General features: G+C 37.5%; 1 protein-coding gene across 5 annotated transcripts; it reads right to left on the reverse strand.

Moving 5' to 3' along the window:
• Positions 1-3,393: 3,393 nt before the first annotated feature.
• On the reverse strand, positions 3,394-5,928 carry LOC127755429 (glycine-rich cell wall structural protein 1.8-like). Of its 5 annotated transcripts, none has more exons than XR_008013011.1 (3): positions 4,255-4,830; positions 4,082-4,134; positions 3,394-3,770 (listed from the first exon to the last, which is right to left on the reverse strand). XR_008013011.1 is itself a non-coding variant. In XM_052281106.1 (3 exons), the coding sequence occupies exons 1-3, from the start codon at positions 5,516-5,518 to the stop codon at positions 3,648-3,650; spliced, it is 603 nt and encodes a 200-aa protein (XP_052137066.1). In that variant the 5' UTR covers positions 5,519-5,928; the 3' UTR covers positions 3,394-3,647. The 5 variants fall into 5 exon arrangements, 3 of the variants coding, with proteins under 3 accessions (XP_052137066.1, XP_052137067.1, XP_052137068.1); XR_008013012.1 differs by having other exon boundaries at positions 3,394-3,979; XM_052281106.1 differs by lacking the exon at positions 4,255-4,830 and adding an exon at positions 5,092-5,928.
• Between the last annotated feature and the right edge of the window lie 16,952 nt (positions 5,929-22,880).

Raw genomic sequence — 22,880 nt, forward strand, 5'->3', positions numbered from 1 at the left:
TGTAAATGTATACATGAAAGGTATCAGTTCTAGTTCAATGAAAGAATTTAATACCATATTAATTTAGCTACATAAGTCTAACCATGTTAACAAAAGGATCAATTTCCTTCAATTCTGCAAGTGTTTTGTGTTCAATGCTCCGTTGCATATCTTCATCGCTTTGCATGTATAGCTTTTGTATTGGCCCAGCATGTGGTGGAAGGCTACATATATAAGATGTTAGAAATAGAAGATTCCATAAAGTAAAAGAAGATATGCAGGGAATTAAATTGTACTTACCATTTCTAAAACATCTTGATTTTAGGGATGTCATTTTCGTTGATATACCAATGACAAGCTGTTGTTCCACTTAGAAATTCATATGTTCCCTTAAGAATTTTCATTAATACTAGCATATAAAGTCGTGCATTCACGCGACTCTAACCATCATGTCCCTAGTTATATATGAAAATATTTAAATTATATTAGGTGCATGAACAATTTATTATTAATATAGTCATGATAACCGTTCTTTATATTTTTTTTCATTTGCTTGAATTTATTGTTTAATGTTTCAGAGAACAAGATTAGCAGGAAGAATCTAGTTAAAACACTAACAGATGTCAAATTTATTTTGGCATGTAATAAACAGTTTATTGTAAACTTTACATTTGTGTTTGAATCTACATTTACAATATCTTATTATTATTTGCACCATCTACCATCTCCAGTGCTGCATGCTCCTTTATCCTCTCTTGCACCTGTTTTTGGAAGGATATGTTTACTAATTCTTTTATTTTACATTAAATCAATTAGCTATGTGTATTTATTATGAGATCATCCTTAATATTTAGCTCTTTTTCCATGCACATTTTTTTACAAGTATTTTAACCTATTTGATTTACTCTGCCCAATTGTATTTTAAGCTTAGGGACTTAATCAGATAGTACAGTACAATAATTTACTGTTTTACTAGCCATTTCTTAGATTATGCAAAATTTATGGGTTTTTTCAAATGTTTCTGAATTGGGCTAAGCCTTTCTCGATTCACCATAGTGTTTTATTTGCCATGTGGGTTTCTTTGTGCATCTTTTGTTTCCTCTATTTGGTCAAATGGATCTATTTCTTTTAACATCATACTCCGAGGGCTCTCGTTTCTACTCCTTATCTCACCATATTTTCAGTTTGACGGTCTATATTTGTTTCTTACGTGGCTTATTTTGGTTTCATCTTGGGAAAAAAAATAACCGTAGTACCATAAATCCTCATATCGTTTTATTGGCTTGATTAGGAGTTAGTTAAAAGTAATATGAAATAATACAGGAAATCAGTGGTATTTAACTATTTACCCTTAATTATTTATCTTTGACATGAACAGTGAAACTTTCCTCCTGTTTCTAAGCGAGAAATTATTGTACAGTAGTGACTTTTTGACGGACGGGTCAATTAACGTGGAATCTTCGAGGAGCTAGCATGTAGTGCAGCTGGTAGGATGAGTCTCCTCTGACGTAAAGTCATAGGGACATTGTCACTGACATGTGGGACCCACAAAGGTTGGGCCCGCACATAAGTGACCCACGTCTCTCTTACTTTACGTTAGAGGAGCGCGATCTGCAGCTGGTAGAGCATGAAGGATAGGAGGAGTGTGCTAGTGTCAGAATAACTAGGTGAAACCCGGCGCATTGCTACGGGAATTTAGTATGATAACAATAAAAAAATAATGTGTAAGATAGCTAGATAACATCAGATTAAGTAAATTAATGTGGTTTATGATTATTTAAATTTAAATAGTATGTAGAATGGTGATTAAAACGTAAAAAGTAAGGTGGTATGACTTTATGGAAGAAGAAAAGTAGAGAGATAGTTTGGACTATAGATTAATCATCTAAAGGCTAAAAACAATTGATGTGATATGACTTAATTAAAGGAAAAAAGGAGAAAGATAATTTGGATCACAGATTAATCATTTAAGCACTAAGTGAGGATGAACTATATAAGTATATAGGATATCATAAAACATAATAAAGATATACGTTGAAACATTAGGTGAATTATGCTGGATGATAATTTAGCATGTTTGTATTTGAAAAGCTCTTAAATTATAAAAACTATAAAGATATAGCATGTTTGCATGATGTTTAAATGTGATGATTGTTAGTGGATGATGATGTGGCATCTTGTTAATTAGTGGATGATGATGTAGCATCTTGTTAGTGGATGATGATGTGGCGTCTTTGCATGTTAAGCTTAAGGAGTTAGTGGGGGATAACTTTATAGTAAGATAAGATTAGAGCTCCTACTACCTATCCTTATCCTATTCTTTATTGCATCCTCTACATCTATCTATCTATTCTTTCTCACTCGTCAGCTCTCATCCTCTCTCACAACCACTGCTCTTCTGACGGATGCCATTTTTGCTACAGCTTCAACTTAACCATGAGGCATGAGAAACGACCCCTCTAGCTCGATCTCACTATCTCAACGGCGGCAGCATGTGTCCTCGATCTCTCCTTCTATCACCATTCACCGACAACAGCCTGAGGCCCGGCCCATGGGGGGAGGAAGATCATAGCGAAAGATTGGGCGGGAACGCAGCCTAGAGGCAGCAGATTGGATGGGGGCAGCGGCTTGATCGGAGGCAGCGTATGGGATGGCACCTCAGCTCGGAGGTGGGCAGAGTACTGAGTATACCTTCAACTGGCCGACATCGACTCATCTTCCCCATCCACGGTGCATCGCGCCACAGCCGCCGACTATTCGTATGTCTTCCACAGGGTGCCATGGCCAACACGAAGGCAATGAGCTTCTCTGCAGCGTGCCTTGAGGTGGTCGATTTTTTTCCATTTCTTTTTGTTCCTTTTTCCTGAAGACCAGGACTCCAGGAGAGACTGAGATATATGCCCTGTGCCATATGGCCTGTGTGAACATAGTGCTTTGAGAGCTTTCCATTCCCTCTGTTTAATTGGACATTTGGAGGGGTCTAGATTTTTAACATGTACGTATCATCCAAGGGTTCTCGTTTTATCTCTTCCTGATTTGACGGCCCATCTTTTGTTGCTTACGTGGCTTATTCTAGTTCCATTTTGAGTTTCACTTTTCACTAGTAGAGATACCAACAAATAAGTCTACGTACCTTCTTTTCAATTGATGAAGAATATTAGAAATAATTGCTAATAGCTGTACCTTAAAGATGATACTATAATATAAACCTAATAGGTTAGAAAATTATAAAAGCACTATAGTATAAACCTAATAGATTAGAAAATTATTAAAGCAATTAATACCGACAAGAATAATTTATGAAAAATCATGGCAGATTTCTCTTGTTAATATTTCAAGTATCTCAAACTTAATTAGCGTATGACATATGCCTATGCAAATGTGCGTGCAAACCTTTCTAGTTTAATAAAAAAGACTAAACGCGTAGCTAACGTGGGTAACTCACCGATCTTTCATTATACAAAACTAGGTAGCTAAATATCCATGCATGTTTTGCGACAGACGTAAACAACATAATCATACCCATAGAAGTATAAAATGAGATAATTATATCATGTATGTTGCTCACGATAAAAATTATATAGCTTATCACACGCCATCAGAATTCACCGAGATCATTGTTGTCTGTCAAATATAGAACAGACGACACAGATTATTCATTTATAGGTTCAAAGATTGCATGTTAATTTGTTTTCAAATGGTGGCCAGTCCATTTTAAGGGCATGGTAGATGATTGCAAGAGTGAGATAGACGGTGATAAGGGGAACGAGGGTCCGTCGAAGGATCAAAATCTGCAGAAGAAATAATATGTGTTTAGCCAATTCAGAAAATAATAATGCTGGATCATAAATCATGCAGAAAATTCAGCTCAAAGGCCACACAGTTTAGTCAATTTTTGCACAACATGTCATATTTATACTCATTGAGACTTTCTTGGGTGCTTGGAGCTCATTAGGATCATTGATCACACTTAATCTAACGCGCAAAAAATGAAAGGCACCTGTGAAAAGGTATGAAAAAAGTGGGCCACATAAAAAAGTGAAAGGTTAAAATGATAATTAGCTCCCATGGTTAATTAGTGCGGTTAAGGACAAAAGCTTACCACCCTCATATGATCCTGTCCAGCCTGCAATGTGAAGTCCCGATAGGGTGTGTCTGTGTAGGAGTTATTCCTATGTTAATACGGTGGCTAATTAAATGCTTAGTGATTAAAAAAATATATACTGTTCAATTTTCCTCTCAAAAATATAAGAGAGGGGGAAAATCATTCTTCACCGGCCAGAAATCCTGGGAAATGGCAGCCCACTTCTAGTTTGCTCCTCAGCATCGGATCTGATCTTCGAACCAGCAAGCACCCATGACCTACAAACTGTCTGTGTGCTCAATACCCGTTCACAGGTGAGCGAGTTGAGGCCTTGAGGGTGCCTCCCCGCTGGTCGGCTGACCGCTCTGCGCCCGCCAGTCACAGCCGAGGGATGGTGATTGAGGAATTACTAAATAACCCATGCTAATATTAGTTTCAATTCCTAATTTACCCTTTAGAAATCAATGATGGGTACTAAATGGTTTAAGAGGTACCTGTGATACCTCACAAGCAATGTAAAAGATCTCATAATCATTACGAATATACTTCGTGAGGGTGTGGGGGTAGGGAGGGGGGAATACAACAAAACAAGCTATGACATAATTGAGTCAGTTTATATTTTGTAACAAACGATTGGCTTTGCAAATGAATTGGTTTAAAAATATGTGTGGATGTTGTTTTGAGCGCATGCGACTACGTCGGTTATGTTACGATAACTGGGCCCAAAAACAGTTTGTTGGATCTATTTCTGTGCTGGTGACTTCAATGTAAAATTAAGTGATTCAACTATTTTAGAGTTAATATGCATATGCTTCCTTCACAGAGCACTAATTTTTCAGGATATTTTTTATAGAAAACATAGATGCATCAACAAAATTCTCAATTACAGATATATCAATATCATTTTTGTATATCCAATTGTATTATTCCTACAATAGATTAGTATTTTTCAGATTTCAAGGTTTTATTATAAGTATTAGAAAGATTACATGTAACTATTTTGATAGAGATGTAGTATAGATACATACTGTTTCCATATCTGCTTGCGGCTCCATATCCACTTCGATCGTCCTCACCCCCACCTTGCCCGCTACCACCACCTCTGTCTGCCGCCTCCCCATAACTGTTCCCATATGTGCTTTCGTATCCACTTGGACCCCCCCAACCCTCACCTAGCACGGCACCATCACGTCTACTTGCCCCCTGCTCATGACTGTTTCCATATCTGCTTTCATATCCACTTCCGTTTGCCCAACCACCACCTTGCTCGCCACCACCACCTCTGCCTGCACCCTCCCCATCGTTGAGAATACCATAGGCAGAGTCATCGAGAGCACTGTGAACAGAGCCTGGTCGGGCAGCCACAAAGGCAGCTCCATCTCCACCATGGCTAGCAACCGCCATAGTTAGTTGGACCACCAGCAGCAGGGCCGGGAGAGGTAAACCAGCCTTCATACTGGTGTTATATGTACCTCACAGGCCTTACAGCAAGAGAACGCTACTCTTCATATAAACATTGTACGGATACCTCATTTTATAGATGTGTGTTATCCTGTTGGTCAAAAACCGTCTAGCTAGTTATAGTTATAGTAACATATAATTACAGTTAATTTGTATACTTTCTGCCGGATCTGCTGGTCTGGTGTTGTCCATGTTCTTCAACAACTTGATTTCTGTCTGGTTGCCTCTAAAGTCAGTGTGTACACTTGGGCTGGATTGCTGGTGCACCTAACCGCGTAATGTTTGGCAGAAAGAAAATAAAGTGTGAATTCCTCCCTGGCGAAACGAAATCTCTCAGGCTGATCATCAAACTAGTCAATATTAGTACTCTCCCGTGAGTGGTGGGTACTGATTAATTAGTCAGACATTCTTTGCTTTTTGAAACGAAGTTGCCAAAGTAACCGGCCGATGCATCTTTTTGTTCCTACTAATTATCCTTTTTTCATCATCTGTCCGCTTTCTCTTCGTTTCTCTAGTAATCTTGACTACATGTATTGAATTGGAGCTCCTTTTCATTTCCACACCTATAATACTAACATCCAAACTGAACTGAAGGTGTGTTCAACCCTGTTATTTACTTATGAATCATTATAAAGACTATTAAAAAATTTCAGCCTATCTTATGCTCACCTTTCATGCAATCTCGCCAATAAAAATATAGAGCCATGGTCACATCATTATATGATGCTCTGGCTAGATAGTTAATCCCTCCCTCCCTTATATTGTATTTAAGATATCCTGTTACTATGAAAAAATTTACTCCGGTCCAATAAAAAATACCTCGAGATACCAGTGAACAGCATACCATGCACAGTGATCTATTTCCCAAATAAAAAGCTACGGAATGCAAACCTAAGTGCTATAGATCGATGATTCAGATCAAAGGAACTGGGGAAAATAAAATTTAGAACGGCCGTTCTTACATTGACCATTATTGAAATGTTTTTCTGTACTTTGTTTGTAACTGATGCCATAATTATCAAAGGTAATTGTAAATAGGGAAGTGTATGTTTGTTTTGAAGAAAAAAACTGTCTTTTACATAATCATTATGGTCGGGAACAGAACTATGGACACAGGTGTGCTGGAGTCCGGCCTCTGATACATTCTTTTGGTAGATGGCAACCCGTCTCAAGTAGCCCAACCATGTTATGTTTGCCTGCAGCATTGAAGCTGTACATAATGGTAAGTGTTGTATCCACAGCACCTTATGAAAGTCCTGCAAACACTCCCTCCTTTTCAAATTAGCTTTGTCGTATGTCAAACATTCCCGTTAATTAACAACATATGAGTTATATATTATCAATGTATTTTTTATGTAGCCGGTGCGAATGTTTGGGTTGCAGACTAGCTGGTTCATCGCCTGTCATACTCTATATGTGTAGCAACGCTGCTGAACCTCAAACAGTATATGCTCGCACAATATGTCGCTAGCTAGCTAGCACATCATACACAACAACAGAGGTAGGTCATTGCATGAATAGAATTGAGGGGTATCAAGAATGTAGCTACAGCAAGGTCACTTGTCTTTTGGAAAGACACCCCCTGCCTCATTTAGATGGGCTTCAATCCGAGAACGATCATCAGCGTGGAGCGTTTTCAGGTGGGGGCCTAGTCGCGCTGCCCCCCCAGGCGCGTGATCAGTAGTAGTACTAGTACTAGTCCAGTACCAGTACTAGTACTATACTACTATTATTACACTATTGTTGTTATACTACTACTAGTATTACTACTATAAAAATATATATATTTTTGATGTATAAAATAATATACACGTATACAAACTTTGTATATGATGTGTACAAACTTTATATACGATGTGTACAAACTTTATATAGGATATATACAAACTTTATATACGTACGTATTAAAAAATAAAATAAAAACTAGAAAATACATCACGTATACAAACTTTGCATATGCGTATACAAACTTCGCGTCCGCCGCCCCTCTCCACGCGACACGTGTCCAGTCACACGGGGAGGGGCGCGCGACTGATTGCCGAATAGCTTTTTAGTTTTCAGGTGGACGCAGACGCAGCTCGCGTCGGGCTTGTCGGCAGGAGCTATCCCTCGCACTGTGTCCGGAGTGGAGGCAGTTGAAGCAGCGGACAGGGGTCACGACAGCGTGTGGCGCGATGGTCTCTCGCAACGCAAATGAAGCACCTGCCCGCAAATCAAAGTTAAACATTAATTTGATCCATACTTGTGCTGAAATCCTGAAATTGAAGACTAGAATTTCACATCTGGCCCGTCCGATCGGTTCATGAACAAGAAAAATCCAGTAATACCTAATCCGTAAATCCAAAAAGAGTGTTGTCTTCGATTACAAATCTGTTCTGCAATGAATATCTTTTTAGGTGGGCTACACTAGATCTCTTTAATACGGCGTAATTAATTTTCTTTTTCTTTTAACAACTGAACCAATCGTACTGCCTTTTCCTCCTCGTTTTCTCCTTCTCATTTTCTATCCACAGTACTGCTTAATCACATGATTTATCAACTGCCTCTGACGTCTCCTCGAGTGGACGGCTTCAGCTTAGGCCAGTCCCCCCAAGACGCTAGATATAATTTAAATAAACTCCACATTATTAAAAAAACTGGTACTAGACACTACTCTTTTAATACAAACACCACTGTTTCATACTTAAATTAAATTAAATTTAATGTTACATACTCCGTTTGTTGTTTGTAGTTGATGGTGTAGGTGAATGTTGTAGGATAAACATATCACAGCTACACCATGTGTACATCATTTGTCCCCATTCCCCTCTTATGGTCCTACATACACATTGACTATTTCTGCATATAAATTTATCGTTTTATTACTGGCCGTGTTACCTGATCTCTGCTTTTTTTCTCTCCATACCCAACCTCAAATTAACATGAATGATATAGACATATACAACCAGAAACCTATCAACATTGTGATGGGAATGGGTGGCACGGAGAATACTACTTATCGGCGACATCTCAAGTTACTATCCGTGATCTAAAGTAACAAAATTTACATGGCCAACGACTGTCAAGCCACTCTAGGAAGTAGCCTCTGCCTTGCACTAACAGATTCATCGTGGCGTCGTAAGTCATAACGGCTGCGTTTCACTGTGGCCAGTGGCAAAATGGATATTTCTCCGCAGCGAAGACAGCGAAATTTATGTTGTCTAGGTTTTCACTTCCGATTTCGCTCAAAACTTTGGCCAGCTTTGGGATTTTCGGCACTTTTTGGACAAAAATAGTTTGAAATTTTAGCACAGTATAACTGAATTTGAATAAATTTTGACTAAATTCATAAAAAATTGAGAAGAAAACGAAAATTTCGGGTCCGAAATTTCCAAAATTTCAAATTGAAATTGCATTCCCTGATGTTTGCCACCATATCTGTAGACCAACAAAATCATGCCTTCAACTATGGAGGGAATGACCAATGTTGTCGAACCGACAACTGCATCACGCCGAAAGGCGTGGTTCTCTCAACAGTAGTTGGAAGTAAAGTCAATTGTATTGATTAGTGAAAATTTTTTTGGATCCCCCCATTATAAGACCCTAGGGGCTATTTATAGCTCTATTACAGGTTCCCTCTTTAGGGTTTAGGTTTTACAGGGGAATTTACATGGTTACCCTTACGATAGGGACGTTATTAAGGGCACACTGTGTCCTTTACATGTATGGGCCCTTATTGGGCTAAATGGCTCGGCCTATCTACTTAGCGAAACTTTCCTGGGCTCAGTGGCCCGCTGGGCCACTTTTCGGTGAGGTTCGGCACCTGGCGAAGCCCGGGCCCTCCTGCCAGGGCTTTTGCCTTATCGCCCTCACCCGCAGCGCCTTCTGATGAAGTCCTTGTCTGGGAAGTCCGAGTGTCCGAGCCATGGCCTTCGCCATGGGACTTTCGCCCGCACGGTTCCCTTCTCGATCTTCGCCGCTTGCCTCCGGTCTAAGCTTGTCGCTTAAGCCCTCAGTTTCGGTAGGTCCGGCTGAAGGCCCTTCGTGGAATGCCTCCAACAATCACTACTAGTCAATTGCGGTCGACAAATGGCTCTGATTTTGCATATGCGGGTTCCCAGCACAGAACAGTAACACGGAAAACAGAGCGGTCCATTAGCACGTGATTAATTAAGTATTTGCTATTTTTTTAAAAAAAATGGATTAATATGATTTTTTTAAGCAACTTTTGTATAGAAACTTTCGTAAAAATTACACCGTTTAATAGTTTGAAAAGCGTGCGCGCAGAAAACGAGGGAGATGAGTCGGGAAAAAGGGGTGCTGTAGTCATCCGAAGGAATCTCCTTGCTTGTCAACTTGCAGATAAACACTGAAACTTTGGAAAAAATAATTGAAAAACTGTACTGGCCGACTCTATTGAACTATCTGACCAATCTCAATTTGTCCATTGCAGATCTAATTGCAATGTACAACTCAAGCTTCACCATCCATATTTATATTTATCAGCACACTGATATAATGCTTCAGTATACTTGCTGTATTAATTAGCTAGTGATTTGGTAATTTAGAACGAAAAAACAGAACTACTATCAATTCTTCTGGCTGATATGTCGACTCCATAATTATGTATTCCATGTGAGACTGCATTTCAGATCCCTTTCCAAGAAATAAGCTCCAAGAAACACCTATTTCAATTAGCATTACTCACTCATCTTCCTTAAATTACTAGAGATATTGTTATGAAAATAGAAGCATAACAGAGACACGAAGTTTTCATGGAAAACCCTTATGGGAAAAAACCATGGGCACCGACCGACAATAATCCCTATTCAGAAGTTGATTACAACATATGGCAATAACAATGAGAACGTGAGCCCTTCCCATACGGCTTATAAAAATATATATAGGAGATAAAATGAAAGACTCTTAATAAAAAAAGACATTGAGTCCTAACAGAAAAATAATCCAAATATATATTATAGATCTAAATTCGGATTACATATTTCACAGATATCAAGCATGTACACCTGCGGTATGCAGAAATTGTTATTGCTCTGCCACCTTCTCCTCTGTGACCTTGTGTAGTTTTCTATATTTTTCAAGTGTAACTTATATGTTTTCTATTGTTTGGCTAAAGAGAGAAGAAACAACCACCTGTTCTGTTCTATTCATAGTCCTTCCCCTTCTTTCCACCAAAAGAAAACAACTTGCCTCTGATTTCGAGTCATAGCAGGATTAAGTGGTATCAGGAACACAAAATTTAGCGGATTCAGTGTAATTCGTCCGTGCATTTCAGTATGCTCGTTGTGTATGGCATGTTCATGTGATCCTACCAAGCATAATTGTGCACGGACCTGATTGACGCCTGATTGTACCACCTCCCATTTTTCGGCTGCACGAAACAAGGGCACAGGGAACATCGCCTGTGCGATGTGTTGGCACCATTGCAAAGCAGCCGTGCCTGCGTTCCAGACAATTGTTCGTGCAGTTTTCCATTGAGCAGCAATGAGCTCATTGAATTCTCTTGTTCTGAACTTCTGTCTGAAGGAGTTTACTTGTCCACTATATTGTTCTCTGCCGACAGGGTGAAACAGTACTAACTTCTCCGAGCTTGTGATGATGATTCAGAATTTTAGTAATTTAGCACTTTCTCCAGTTAGATAGTTCATTCACTTCGGATGAAAAGTCTGTACACAACTGGAGTTTAGTACAAAACTTCAAATCTATCTATCTATCTGTCTGTCTATCTATCTATCTATCTATCTATTATCTATCTATCTATCTATCTATCTATTATATACTAAAAAGTCCATTAAACTTCATACAAACGCTCCTGAGCCGCCATGTGGTGCTTCTATAAACACTCCCAAGCCGCCATGTGGCACTGTTTAATCTCACCATTGATTTTCACTTAAATTGGTGGACCCATTAATTTAAACCATTAGATCATATCTATGTGTACCGTTGATTTTCATTTAAATTAGTGGACCCATTATCTTAGATAATCTGCCACAATAAAAAAACTGAAGAAAAATACAAGTCTCCCGTGTACATACAACTATTCACCGGAGAAAAACATGTACGTTCTATTACCGGGAAAAAATTACCGTGTACATACGTAAACTACTTAAAAAAACGAGAATAAGAGCATAATGTACTTACGATTGGGAAGATATATGTTTCCAAGTACATATATGAACCTACTGTATAAAAGAAAAAGAAAAGGAGGTATCTGATCTTTCTATATTAAAAAATATTACGAGTACATCACATATTAGCTATATTTTAATTAAAAAATTATCACATAAAAATCATATTTAGCTCTTTGTCTTACTCATCTAAATAGGCTTAATAATTACTCTCTTTGTTTTCTTTAAGGAATACTAAGGCTTTGTTTGATCTAGCTAATTAAGTGACCTTATCAGGACACGAAATGATACATATCATTATCATGTGATTAATTGAGTATTAAATATTACAAAAACAAAAATGAATTATTTGTTTTTAAAAAACTTTAATATAGAAAGTATTTGTAAAGCACGCACCATGTAATGCACCATTTATCCGTTTGATGATCATACTCGCTACAAATAAAGGAGTAGCTAATCCTATAAGCACTTTAATTAGAACAAACTCTTCAATTTATAACATAAATACTAAAAGTTTATTAAACTTCTTATAAACATTTCTAAACAGTCATATGGCGCTTGTACAAACAATCCCAAACCGCCATGTGACACTGTTTAATCTCACTGTTAATTTTCACTTAAATTGGTGGACCCGTTATTTTAAACCATTAGATTATATCTATATGATATACCATTGACTTTCATTTAAATAAGTGGACCCATTATATATATATATATATATATATATATATTTATTTATGTATGTATGTATATATGTATATGTATGTATGTATGTATGTATGTATGTATGTATGTATGTATGTATGTATGTATATGTAATACTAATACCTTCCATTTGTATGTACGAGAGAAAATAGGTTCGTCGGGAAAAACAAAAAACATAAGTACGTAAGATTGGGAAAGATCATTAAACGTTACATACATTCCGGCAGCAAGAACAAAAACATGCCCACGTTCTTACGATAAGAAAATAAAACCATATGCAAAAGAAAAAGATAAAGCCAAAAAAATATATGTATGTAGTATAAAAAAAATCAAAAATAGAACTTTCTACATATATAACATAAAGCGAAAATAAACATACGTACATAGAAAATCGAGGATCTCTAAAATAGAATTTATACCATATAAAAATAAAATATATTATTCCATGAACTAGATCTAGGATACAAATATCAAATATCAAATCAACGTTCTATAAATGTTCACATTTTAAAATATTTTCAAATTATATATTTAATGTGTGATCCCGTTGTATTCCTTTAGTTAAATATTTTCAAAGTCTGTTATCCTAAATACATCATGACGCATTGGGGCTGACAAATAGTAATTAATATCATGATAATTTTTAAAATAATTTCACATCATAATTTAGGGTTTCAAAAATCACTTCAAAATTATATGACGCTAATTTAAATCTACATATGTAAAACAAAAAATAAAAACACAAAAATTTAGTTGCATATTTTCTCAAGTAGACATGATTTAAGAATGTAGATTTAAGGCTAAATTTCACAAAACAACAGATGATCAAAGTACCTATCGTTTTGTGAAATTTACTATAATTTTAATTTGTTCGAGATTAATATTCTCAAAGTTTTTTATGAATATTTCAATACTACTTGGTATTTGAGAAGTGAGAATCATACATGGTACGTAGATGTGAAAATAATCATAAAAAATATTTTAAGTTAATAATATTGCTATAATATAACATCTTAATCCATGATGAGATTTATGGTCGTATATGTATATTTTGTTTCCTTTGCCAAATAGTTTTGACAACAAATGAACAATCAAGTAACATGTCGAATGAACTACTCATGTTATATTTTCTTATGTTTAAGGAATTTCAACATTTCAGGCATGTTTGATGGATGTACGTCACATACCTCACCGATGTGACTATAAATATTCTCCCACAAATTAGTTATTGTTAATAAGTTTAAAAAATAAATATGTTTTTCAAATTAGTAAAGGTGTCTCATGTGATTACCAACAATAGGTGTTGAAAATGAACTAAGGTTAAACTATAGATATTTGTCAAAATATAAATAATAATATGGTGCCCTAGAAATTATCATGGTAGTATGTCTCTTTAGTTATAATTTTTTTTAGTACCACCGAATGATAACCTCGCTCATTTTCAAATTAGAGTATCCTATATCTATACCATAACCACTTGAGTATTTATGATTAACACGATAAACAAATGGTATCTACACTATAACACAAATCTACTCAAAACCTTTTTAAAAATATCATTTTGATCGCATCCATCTTTACCCATTAGAGAGGCATCTATGTTTAACTTTAATGATGCCATCCCATTAATTTGTACATTTGTACATGAGGCATGAAACACTTACATGTAGTGGATATTTGGATGTTTTAATGATGTATTAAGCGTATTTTCTTGGTACATATGTAGTATCATCCATGAATAGGTACATATGTAGTAAGTTGAAGTGATTAGGTATAGAAAGCTCATTACCAAGTGATTAATTAGATATTAATTATTGTAAACTTGAAATTTTGATGTTTCTTTATACTTCTATGTAAAATATTTTTGCAAAAATATATCGTTTCGTAATTTGGGAAGCGTGCTAATGAAAAAGAGAAAGTTGAAGTTTGCAGTTGGAGTATAGAACGGGTCCTAAGAACATTTATATGTAATCGGGGCAAAATGATTTTATTTAATCTAGGAGACCTCCTTATCATTTAAATATATTAAAATATACAATCTATTTCACGGAGTAGAAATGGTGATATATGACTTCTGTAAGCATTATTTTCATAAAAGAATAAATCAGATGCCCGCGCATTTTGCGCGGGTTTTCTTCCTAGTTTGTATAAAACCATAAAAGAGTTAAAAAAACTGACAAAATATTTATATAGTTACGTCTTACTTACTGCTGGACTGTTTTGAAGCATCAGACAAGGCCAAGGAATGTAATGTTGGAATATAAAGTGAATTGTCCGCCTTTCCTCATCAGCTTAAGTTTTTGGGTTGAACTGGTCGGTGCATGCAACTTAATATGGTATCAGAGCTAGAGGTCTCGAGTTCGAATCCTGGTTGGCGCACAATTAAATAAAAATTGCAGCCCAGTTCGAATCTGGTTGGCGCGCAATTAAATAAAAATTGCAGCCCACTTCTATTCCACGCTAGAGGCTTGAGGGGGCCTCGCGTGAGGGGAGTGTTGGAATATAAAGTGAATTGCCTGTCTTTTCTCATCAGCTTAAGCTTTTTGGTTGAACTGATCGGTGCATGCAATTTAATATGTACTTCTCCTTAATTAGATAAAACAACACATTTTTGCATCCATCGGCCGGTCAGCACACGTTATTTTCTGGCTTCAACTTCATCCTACGTCTATAAAACTAGTTGCATCCAATGTTACCATAGAATCGAGGCTTCGCGTTTGGTCTTTTCCTTGCACACCTCATTGATTGATCAATTCATTGCTATACTCACCCTATAAATGCATCTCATTAGTGAGAACTATGGTTAACTAAAATTGCAGGGCTAGAAGTTCTGTAATCTAGAGGGATAAAAACAATCTCCACAGCTATAGTAGCCCAGTAACCTGCTGTGCTACCAGCCATGGTTGGAAATTTCGGTCATTTCAGTCCCCTCTGATATGATATCACTTCGGCCAAAATATTTTAATTTTTTAAATTTTTCCATGAATTTTGGTGATATTGTTCAAATTTAACTAAATTTTGTTTAAAATTTTGAAAATTTCAGACCGAAATTTTGGAAATTTCGGGATTTCTGTGACCTCTGACACGATCGGCCTAACCGATAAAGTGAACCCTGCTACCAACCAGCTGAAACATGAATCTCTAGTGCTTGTGCGTCCCATTCTTTCGGACAAAAAAAAAAGAAGAAAGATTGGACAAGCCAAATTTCAATCTTCAAAGCATCCGCTGATGTATCAATGCATTGTAGGAAACAGTGACAAAGATTCCGGCCAATCTTAAATCTGAATGTCAATAGTGCGTCCGGAAATCAAAATGCACCTAACGTAGTTCAGCTCAAGTCTATAAAGGCGTCCGGATTAACAAGGTGTATTTTAGTGTTTGGAAATTGCTATGCATACGATCCAACCGTCCGACTGGCGTGTGACTGAATTTGCATCAGCGGTTATAAACGACTGTAGTACATATGAATATTTTCTTCTTTGATTGATCTATAGTAGTTGCATGTCTCTAGTTGTACATGAGTTGTACACCTAAGTTGTACGTATAGCAGTACTATTAGAGTTTCTACTTGAATCTAGAACTTGCTTGGAAAATCATAGCTTAGTTTATTCCTAATAGAATGAACTTATTACTGGACTGTTTTCTCAACTATATAAAAAGATCAGAGCACTACTACTGCTTAACCACGTATTTGCCACCTACTGGCTGGTCTGCATTTATTAATTGTTTTCTGGCTTCTCTCGATCCCATATATATACAATTTTGCTACAATGCTTCAGTTGAATACCCACATTTGCTATTTTTTTAGCTAAAATGAAATGACGACAACATGCTCTAGTCGATCATATTCTCTCCCATTTTCCCCCACAAAACAACTCGACCTTCATACTGAACAATGTTGTAATAGGGAATGAGTGGCATCAGGAACATAACATCTACCAACTCAAGCATGATCTGTGGGTGCAACCGATGTTCTGTGTGGCATGAACTTTTATTGTCACAAGCAGTTCCGTTCATGAACGTGAGTACGCGACTGATTTTGAGTCTCCTGATTTCATGAACGGCCGTAGAGAATATGCGCCCAGCATAAATCAGATATGTGTCTGTGCTCGCTTTGTTGCCGCACTGTTGCCATGGTGCTGTACCAGTTTCAATGCCGTTTGAGATGAGTCGTTGGGGCGGAGATAGAACGAAATAGAGGAGGGTGTGTCTCGTTTAATTTAATCTACTTTATATCAAGTTTAAGTTGACGCGTGTGTCTAAATTTGTATTGAGAGGGATACATAGTGAAAATCGGTGAGTTATAACTAAAAAATTTTTTTTGACCGGGCTCTACCTCTGCCCCTGCCCATTGCCACTTAAGGCCAGACAGCGACCATGGCCACACACAGCAAGTCTGTCGCTAACTCTTATTCTGCCATAGTGCAACCATTTGTCAGCCTAGCTGTGAGGCTTCGTTCGGTTAGCCTGGGGTCGGCCGGGAATGTGGCCCGACCCGCGGGGGTTACCCTGGCCTGGTAAAAATACTGGCCCACGACTTCTTCTATGTTCGGTTAAAGCCCGCTGTGGATAGTAACCCGGCCTATCCTGGCCTTCCCCCTCACCCTGGCCTAGGAAAAAATCAGGTGTGGAAAAATTCCTCGAGAAGGCAGCGCAACAGGCGGCGGCACAACAAGAGGAGATGTGGCTACGGGGGCGGCGCCTGGCGGATGGAGTGACTCGGACGCAATGGCGACAGGATGCTCTCTCCTCTGGCAGCTGTCTCCTTTGGTGGCCACCTTCTCCCCGGTGAGTTCCTCACCTTCCCCTCTCCCCTCCTCTTCTAGGGTTAGGATTTCTCGGATGCGCACGTTGCTGCTGCGGCGGTGATGGCGCATGGCGATGGCAGGTGTGGCGGGGGACACCAGCGCATCACACCCTCTCGCTATGGCCGTTGAAGCTTCGCCGCTGCTGCAAGGAGAAGCAGGAGGACATGGTTTCTTGATGTGTTCTTGATTTCTTCCACTGTTTCTTTTATCTTTTAGTTGATGTTCTAGGTTAATGTTGTAGAATAACAGCTACACCACGTGCACATCATTTGTCCCCCTCCCCCATCTTATGGTCCTACATATACATTGACTATTTCTACATTATATTTATCGTTTTATTACTGGTCGTGTTACCTGATCTCTGTTTTTTCTCTCTCCATACCCAACACCAAACATGAATGATAGACATATACAACCAGAAACCTATGAACATTGTGATGGGAATGGGTGGCATGGAGAATACTACTTGTCGGCAACATCTCAAGTTACTATCCGTGATGTAAAGAAACAAAAATTACATAGCCAAAGACCGTCAAGCCACTCTAGGAAGTTGCCTCTGCCTTGCACTAACAGATTCATGGTGGCGTCGTATCGGCTGCGTTAGACCATGGCCAGTGGCAAAATCGATCTTTCTCCGCAGCGCAGGCAGTGAAATTCATGTCGTTTAGGTTTTCGGTTTTGATTTCGCTTGAAACTTCAGCCATTTCGGTAACACCGAAATATCCGGATTTTTGGTATTTTCAGCACGTTTTGGACTAAAATAGTATGAAATTTTAACACAATTTCACAGGATTTAAATAAATTTTGACTAAATTCACAAGAAATTAAAAAAAAAAGGAAAACATTTCGGACGAGATATATAATAACTTGGGGGGGGGGCAAAATTTCAGAAATTTCCAAAATTTCAAACTGAAATTGCATTCCCTAATGTTTGCCACCATATCCGTAGATCGACAAAATCGTGCCGTCAACTATGGAGGGAATGATCACTACTAGTCAATTGTAGTGGAAACCTCTGGACCAAAAAATTTTAGCTCGTTTCTATTCTAATAAGGGAACACTCCTACAACAATTGTTAGACTTGAGTACATTTGTTCAGGCAGGATTTTATTGCACACTCACAGTTAGTTTGTCCATTTAGTTCAGGCATCTGGAAAACGGAACATTTAGTCATTTGAAGTTATCTCCTTGCTTGTCAACTTGCAGATAAACACTGAAACTTGGGAAAAAAAAATTGAAAAACTGCACTGCCCGACTCTATTTATATTTATCAACACACTAATATAATGCTTCAGTATACTTGCTGTATATATTAATTAGCTAGTGACTTGGTCATTTAGAACGAAAAATCTGAACTACTATCAATTCTTCTGGCTGATATGTAGTCTCCATACTTATGTGTTCCATGTGACACTGTATTTCACATCCCTTCCAAGAAATAAGCTCCAAGAAACACCTACTTCAATTAGCATTACACACTCATCTTCCTTAAATTAGTAGAGATATTGTTATAAAAAATAGAAGCATAACAGAGATACGAATTTTACATGGAAAACCATTGCAGAAAAAAACCATGGGCACTGACCGGCAATGATCACTATTCAGGAGTTAATTACAAACATAGGGGAATAACAATGGGAACATCAGTCCTTCCCATATGGCTTATAAGAATATATATAGGAGATAAAATGAAAGATTCCTAATAGAAAAAGAGATAGAGTCCTAACAGAAAAATAATCCGAATATATATTATCGGCCTAAATTTGGATTACATATAACAGATATTAAACGTGTACACCTGCCGGTATGCAGAAATTGTTATTGCGCTGCAACCTTCTCCTCTGTGTACTTGTGTAGTTTTCTGTAATTTTTCAAGTGTAACTTACCTGTTTTCTATTGTTTGGCTAAAGAGAAAGAAGAAACATCCACCTGTTCTATTCATAGTCCTTCCCCTTCTTTCCACTAAAAGAAAACAACTTGCCTCTGATTTCGAGTCATAGCAGGATTGAGTGGTATCAGGAACACAACATTTAGTGCATTCAGTGTAACTAGCACATCATTAATGCGCGATTCTAAAATCCTGTTTCGTGGTACGTGAGAGTGGAGACCCATCTTTTTTGGTTTCTCGGTGCTCGTAAAAGAATAAGAGTCAGGATGAGTGATATTATGCTGATATAATAAATGACTTACTATTTATTGTAAACTTTAGATATCATCCTACAGTTGTTTTCATCGTTGCATGACCCCCCTAATCATCCCTTTATTTTACTTTGATGTGCACCCTTTGTAGCCCACATACATATATTTTGTTTGTATTTAAGGAATACTTTTGTTTTGTTTTAAATCAGTGTGAAAATCATGACCATGACCTCTCATTGGAAGTAAAATGTATCTCCCAGTAGCAATTTTTTTCTTAGGCATATTAACAATTGATTTCAAGAAACAAAATTAATCATATGAGTATACATTTTATATATGCTCTTAATAGTTCAATCCCTACCAATGAATCTTACCTAAAAATGAGGTTCATTTGAAAAATAATTTTACTCTAGGTGTAAATCATATAAATATATACATAATCTTATATCTTCTTCTACTTATTTTCTGGCTTTCTTTTTTCCTTTTTTCCTTTTTTTACTCTTCTAGAAGCTTCCGAAAGTCTTTTGAATGATATTTTTTATCATCCATCTAATCCAACGGTCAAGATTCATTTACCCTCTTTTGATTTTTAGTGAATCTAATATCTAATATTTATTAGATGATGTGGCTTATTTATTTGTCAGTTTAGGTTTCAGCTTTCATTAGATAAGATTCGTCAGTGCATTCCAGTATGCTCGTTCTGTATGGCATGTTCATGTGATCCTACCAAATATAATTGTGCACGGACCTGATTGACCCCTGATTGTACCACCTCCCATTTTTCGGCTGAACGAAACAAGGGCACAGGGAGCAGTCACTGTGCTGGATGTGTTACCACCATTGCAAAGCAGCCGTGCCTGCGTTCCAGACAATTTTCCGTGCAGTTTTCCATTGAGCAGCAATGAGCTCATTCAATTCTCTTGTTCTGCCTGAAGGAGTTTACTTGTCCACTATAATGTTCTCTGCCAACAGGGTGAAACAATACTAACTTCTCCCAATTTGTGATGATAATTCAGAATTTTAGTAATTGAGCACTTTCTCCAGTCAGCTAGTTTATTCAGTTCGGATGAAAAGTCTGTACACAACTGGAGTTTAGAGGTCCCATTGCATGGTCTAATCAGCCAAAGAAAAAGCCAAAATTTAAATTTTCTAAACTTAATTTTGAGATTGATTTTTAGATATTTTCAACGTAGTTTCTTTTCAGCATTGGCTTTTAAGTCATCAAGAACATACATACATACATACATGCATGCATGCATGCATGCATGCATGCATACATACATACATACATACATATATACATACATACATATATATATATATATCCTATGCACACAGGGGTACAGCTGCACTCATGTACACATGCATCTGGAGCCATTCGATCGACATCCCACGGCCAACTCTCTAATCGCCACGATTTTACGAATACCCGCCCGCCTCCCCCACATCAATTTTGCAAAACACCCTCTCTGGTACTGCCTCTTCTGCTGACCCCATCAATCACGGCGCGCGCTGATCTCCCGCGCCTCTTTGCCTCCACTCGCGGATCTGCGCGCGGTGCGCCGCCGGCAAAATTTCAGGGACGCGAAGGGGACTGCTCACAGTTGTTCTTCTTCTCAGATGTCTTCCATTCATCGATATGCCCCAGAGATTCCACGGTATTCTCAAGTCCTTCTCATTCATACTGTTCCTACTGGCTGCTTAGGTCTAACCAATTGCAAGATTGATGGTGTTGGCGTGCGGCTGCTCTATGTAGTTGTTTCTGAAGTGATTAGATTAGATTGTACTCATTCATATCTTCTTCTTTTTTTTTTTTTTGCAGAACAAGACGCAAGGATGATAATACTGGTAAAGAAGCAGAGTGGCAAGGAAGGAACACCACGGCCTGCAAGATTTGCAAACAGATGGTCTTTCATGATAGTTGTAATTGTCCAGAAAAAATGTAACTAATTAGTGCAAAGTTCATATATGCTCATGTACAAATTCTGAACTAATTTAGTTCTACCGTGTCTGCCTTTTTCATATGACTGAAATGCTTTAAAGTTATATTGAACGTCATTGCTTAGCCCAGGAACAATTCAAAATCACAGCTTAAGTACAAGCTCTGCAGTGACTACATAGAAACTGAAACTGTGATCATAACTGAGCAAGATGTGCAGTTCTACTACCACAATTATTTCTGATATATTCCCTCCGTTTCACAATATAAGTCATTCTAGCATTTCCCACATTCATATTTATGTTAATGAATCTAGACATATATATCTATCTAGATTCATTAATATCAATATGAATATGAAAAATGCTAGAATGACTTACATTGTGAAACGGAGGAAGTATTTGACAACATGTGACAATCGCTTTAGAAAAATCTGAATGCTCCATGGCAATTCACTCACTCCATTCACTGCAAAACTCTCAAGTAACCTGAATGCTCAATGACCAAATTTTTTTTCCCACAGCTACTCCAGAGTATCTGCAAATCAAACATCCATGATAACATAGTTCTTTCAAGAGGAATAGCAATTAATTTCATTAGCTTGATAAACCAGACAAATCGCCGGCTACCCTTACAATCTTTAAGTTATTATCAAACCACACACATAATACATATATATATTTCGCCAAAGATAAGACTCCGCGTGTCGCTGGGCCGGCCTGGGCGCTTTACGATTGGGACTGGTCCTGAACTCCTAATCCAGAAAGTTGTAAGGAGTGTTTTGCAAAATTGAAGTGGAGGAGGCGGGCGGTTATTCGTAAAACGCCACTCTTAGAAAGTTCGCCGTGGGATGTCGATCGAATGTCTCCAGATGCACATGTACATGAGTGCAGCTATACCCCTGTGTGCATAAGATACTCTATATATACATATATATATATATATATATATGTGGTAAATACATATATGGTAAATTAGAACCATGCCATTATATATATATATATATATATATATATATATATATATATATATATAAGTTTTACTTACAAATTCATTTTTATTCTCTAATAAGCCGTTTTGGCTTATTAGGGGACAAGCCAAAGGATGGGGCCTTAGCGAGAAACTTCAAATTTGTATAAAACCATACAAGAGTTCACAAACAAAACTGACGAAATATTTATATAGTTATAACTTACTTACTACTGGACTGTTTTGAAGCATCTGACAAAGCCTCTAACAAAGCCAAGGAATGTACTTCTCCTTAATTAGTAATTGATAAAACATCACATTTTTGCATCCATCGGCCGGTCAGCAGACATGCATTATTTTCTGGCTTCAACTTCCTCCTAACTCTATAAAACTAGTTGATTGATCAATTCATCACTAGTGAGAACTATGGCTAGCTAAAATTGCACGACTAGAAGTACTGCAATCTAGAGGGATAAAAACAATCTCCACAGCTATAGTAGTCCAGTAACCTGCTATGCTACCAACCAACTGAAACATGAATCTATAGTGCTCGTCCGTCCCATTCTTTCGGAAAAAAAAAGGAAAGATTAGACAGCCCAAATTTCAATCTTCAAAGCTTGGCTAGGTGCTTCTATGTCCGTTATTGTCATCCGCTGATGTATCAATGC

This window comes from Oryza glaberrima, chromosome 11 (genome assembly GCF_000147395.1).
Source record: "Oryza glaberrima chromosome 11, OglaRS2, whole genome shotgun sequence".
In the NCBI taxonomy this organism is placed as follows: domain Eukaryota; kingdom Viridiplantae; phylum Streptophyta; class Magnoliopsida; order Poales; family Poaceae; genus Oryza; species Oryza glaberrima.

What these genes read in the sequence shown, in the direction of transcription:
- LOC127755429 (XM_052281106.1), bottom strand. Translation starts at nt 5,518, where the DNA reads ATGAAGGCTGGTTTACCTCTCCCGGCCCTGCTGCTGGTGGTCCAACTA. An exon ending in CGCAAGCAGATATGGAAACA is followed by an intron (nt 4,135 to 5,091) that starts GTATGTATCTAT and finishes ACTCCTACACAG; the next exon opens with ACACACCCTATCGGGACTTC. An exon ending in GACAGGATCATATGAGGGTG is followed by an intron (nt 3,771 to 4,081) that starts GTAAGCTTTTGT and finishes TTTCTTCTGCAG; the next exon opens with ATTTTGATCCTTCGACGGAC.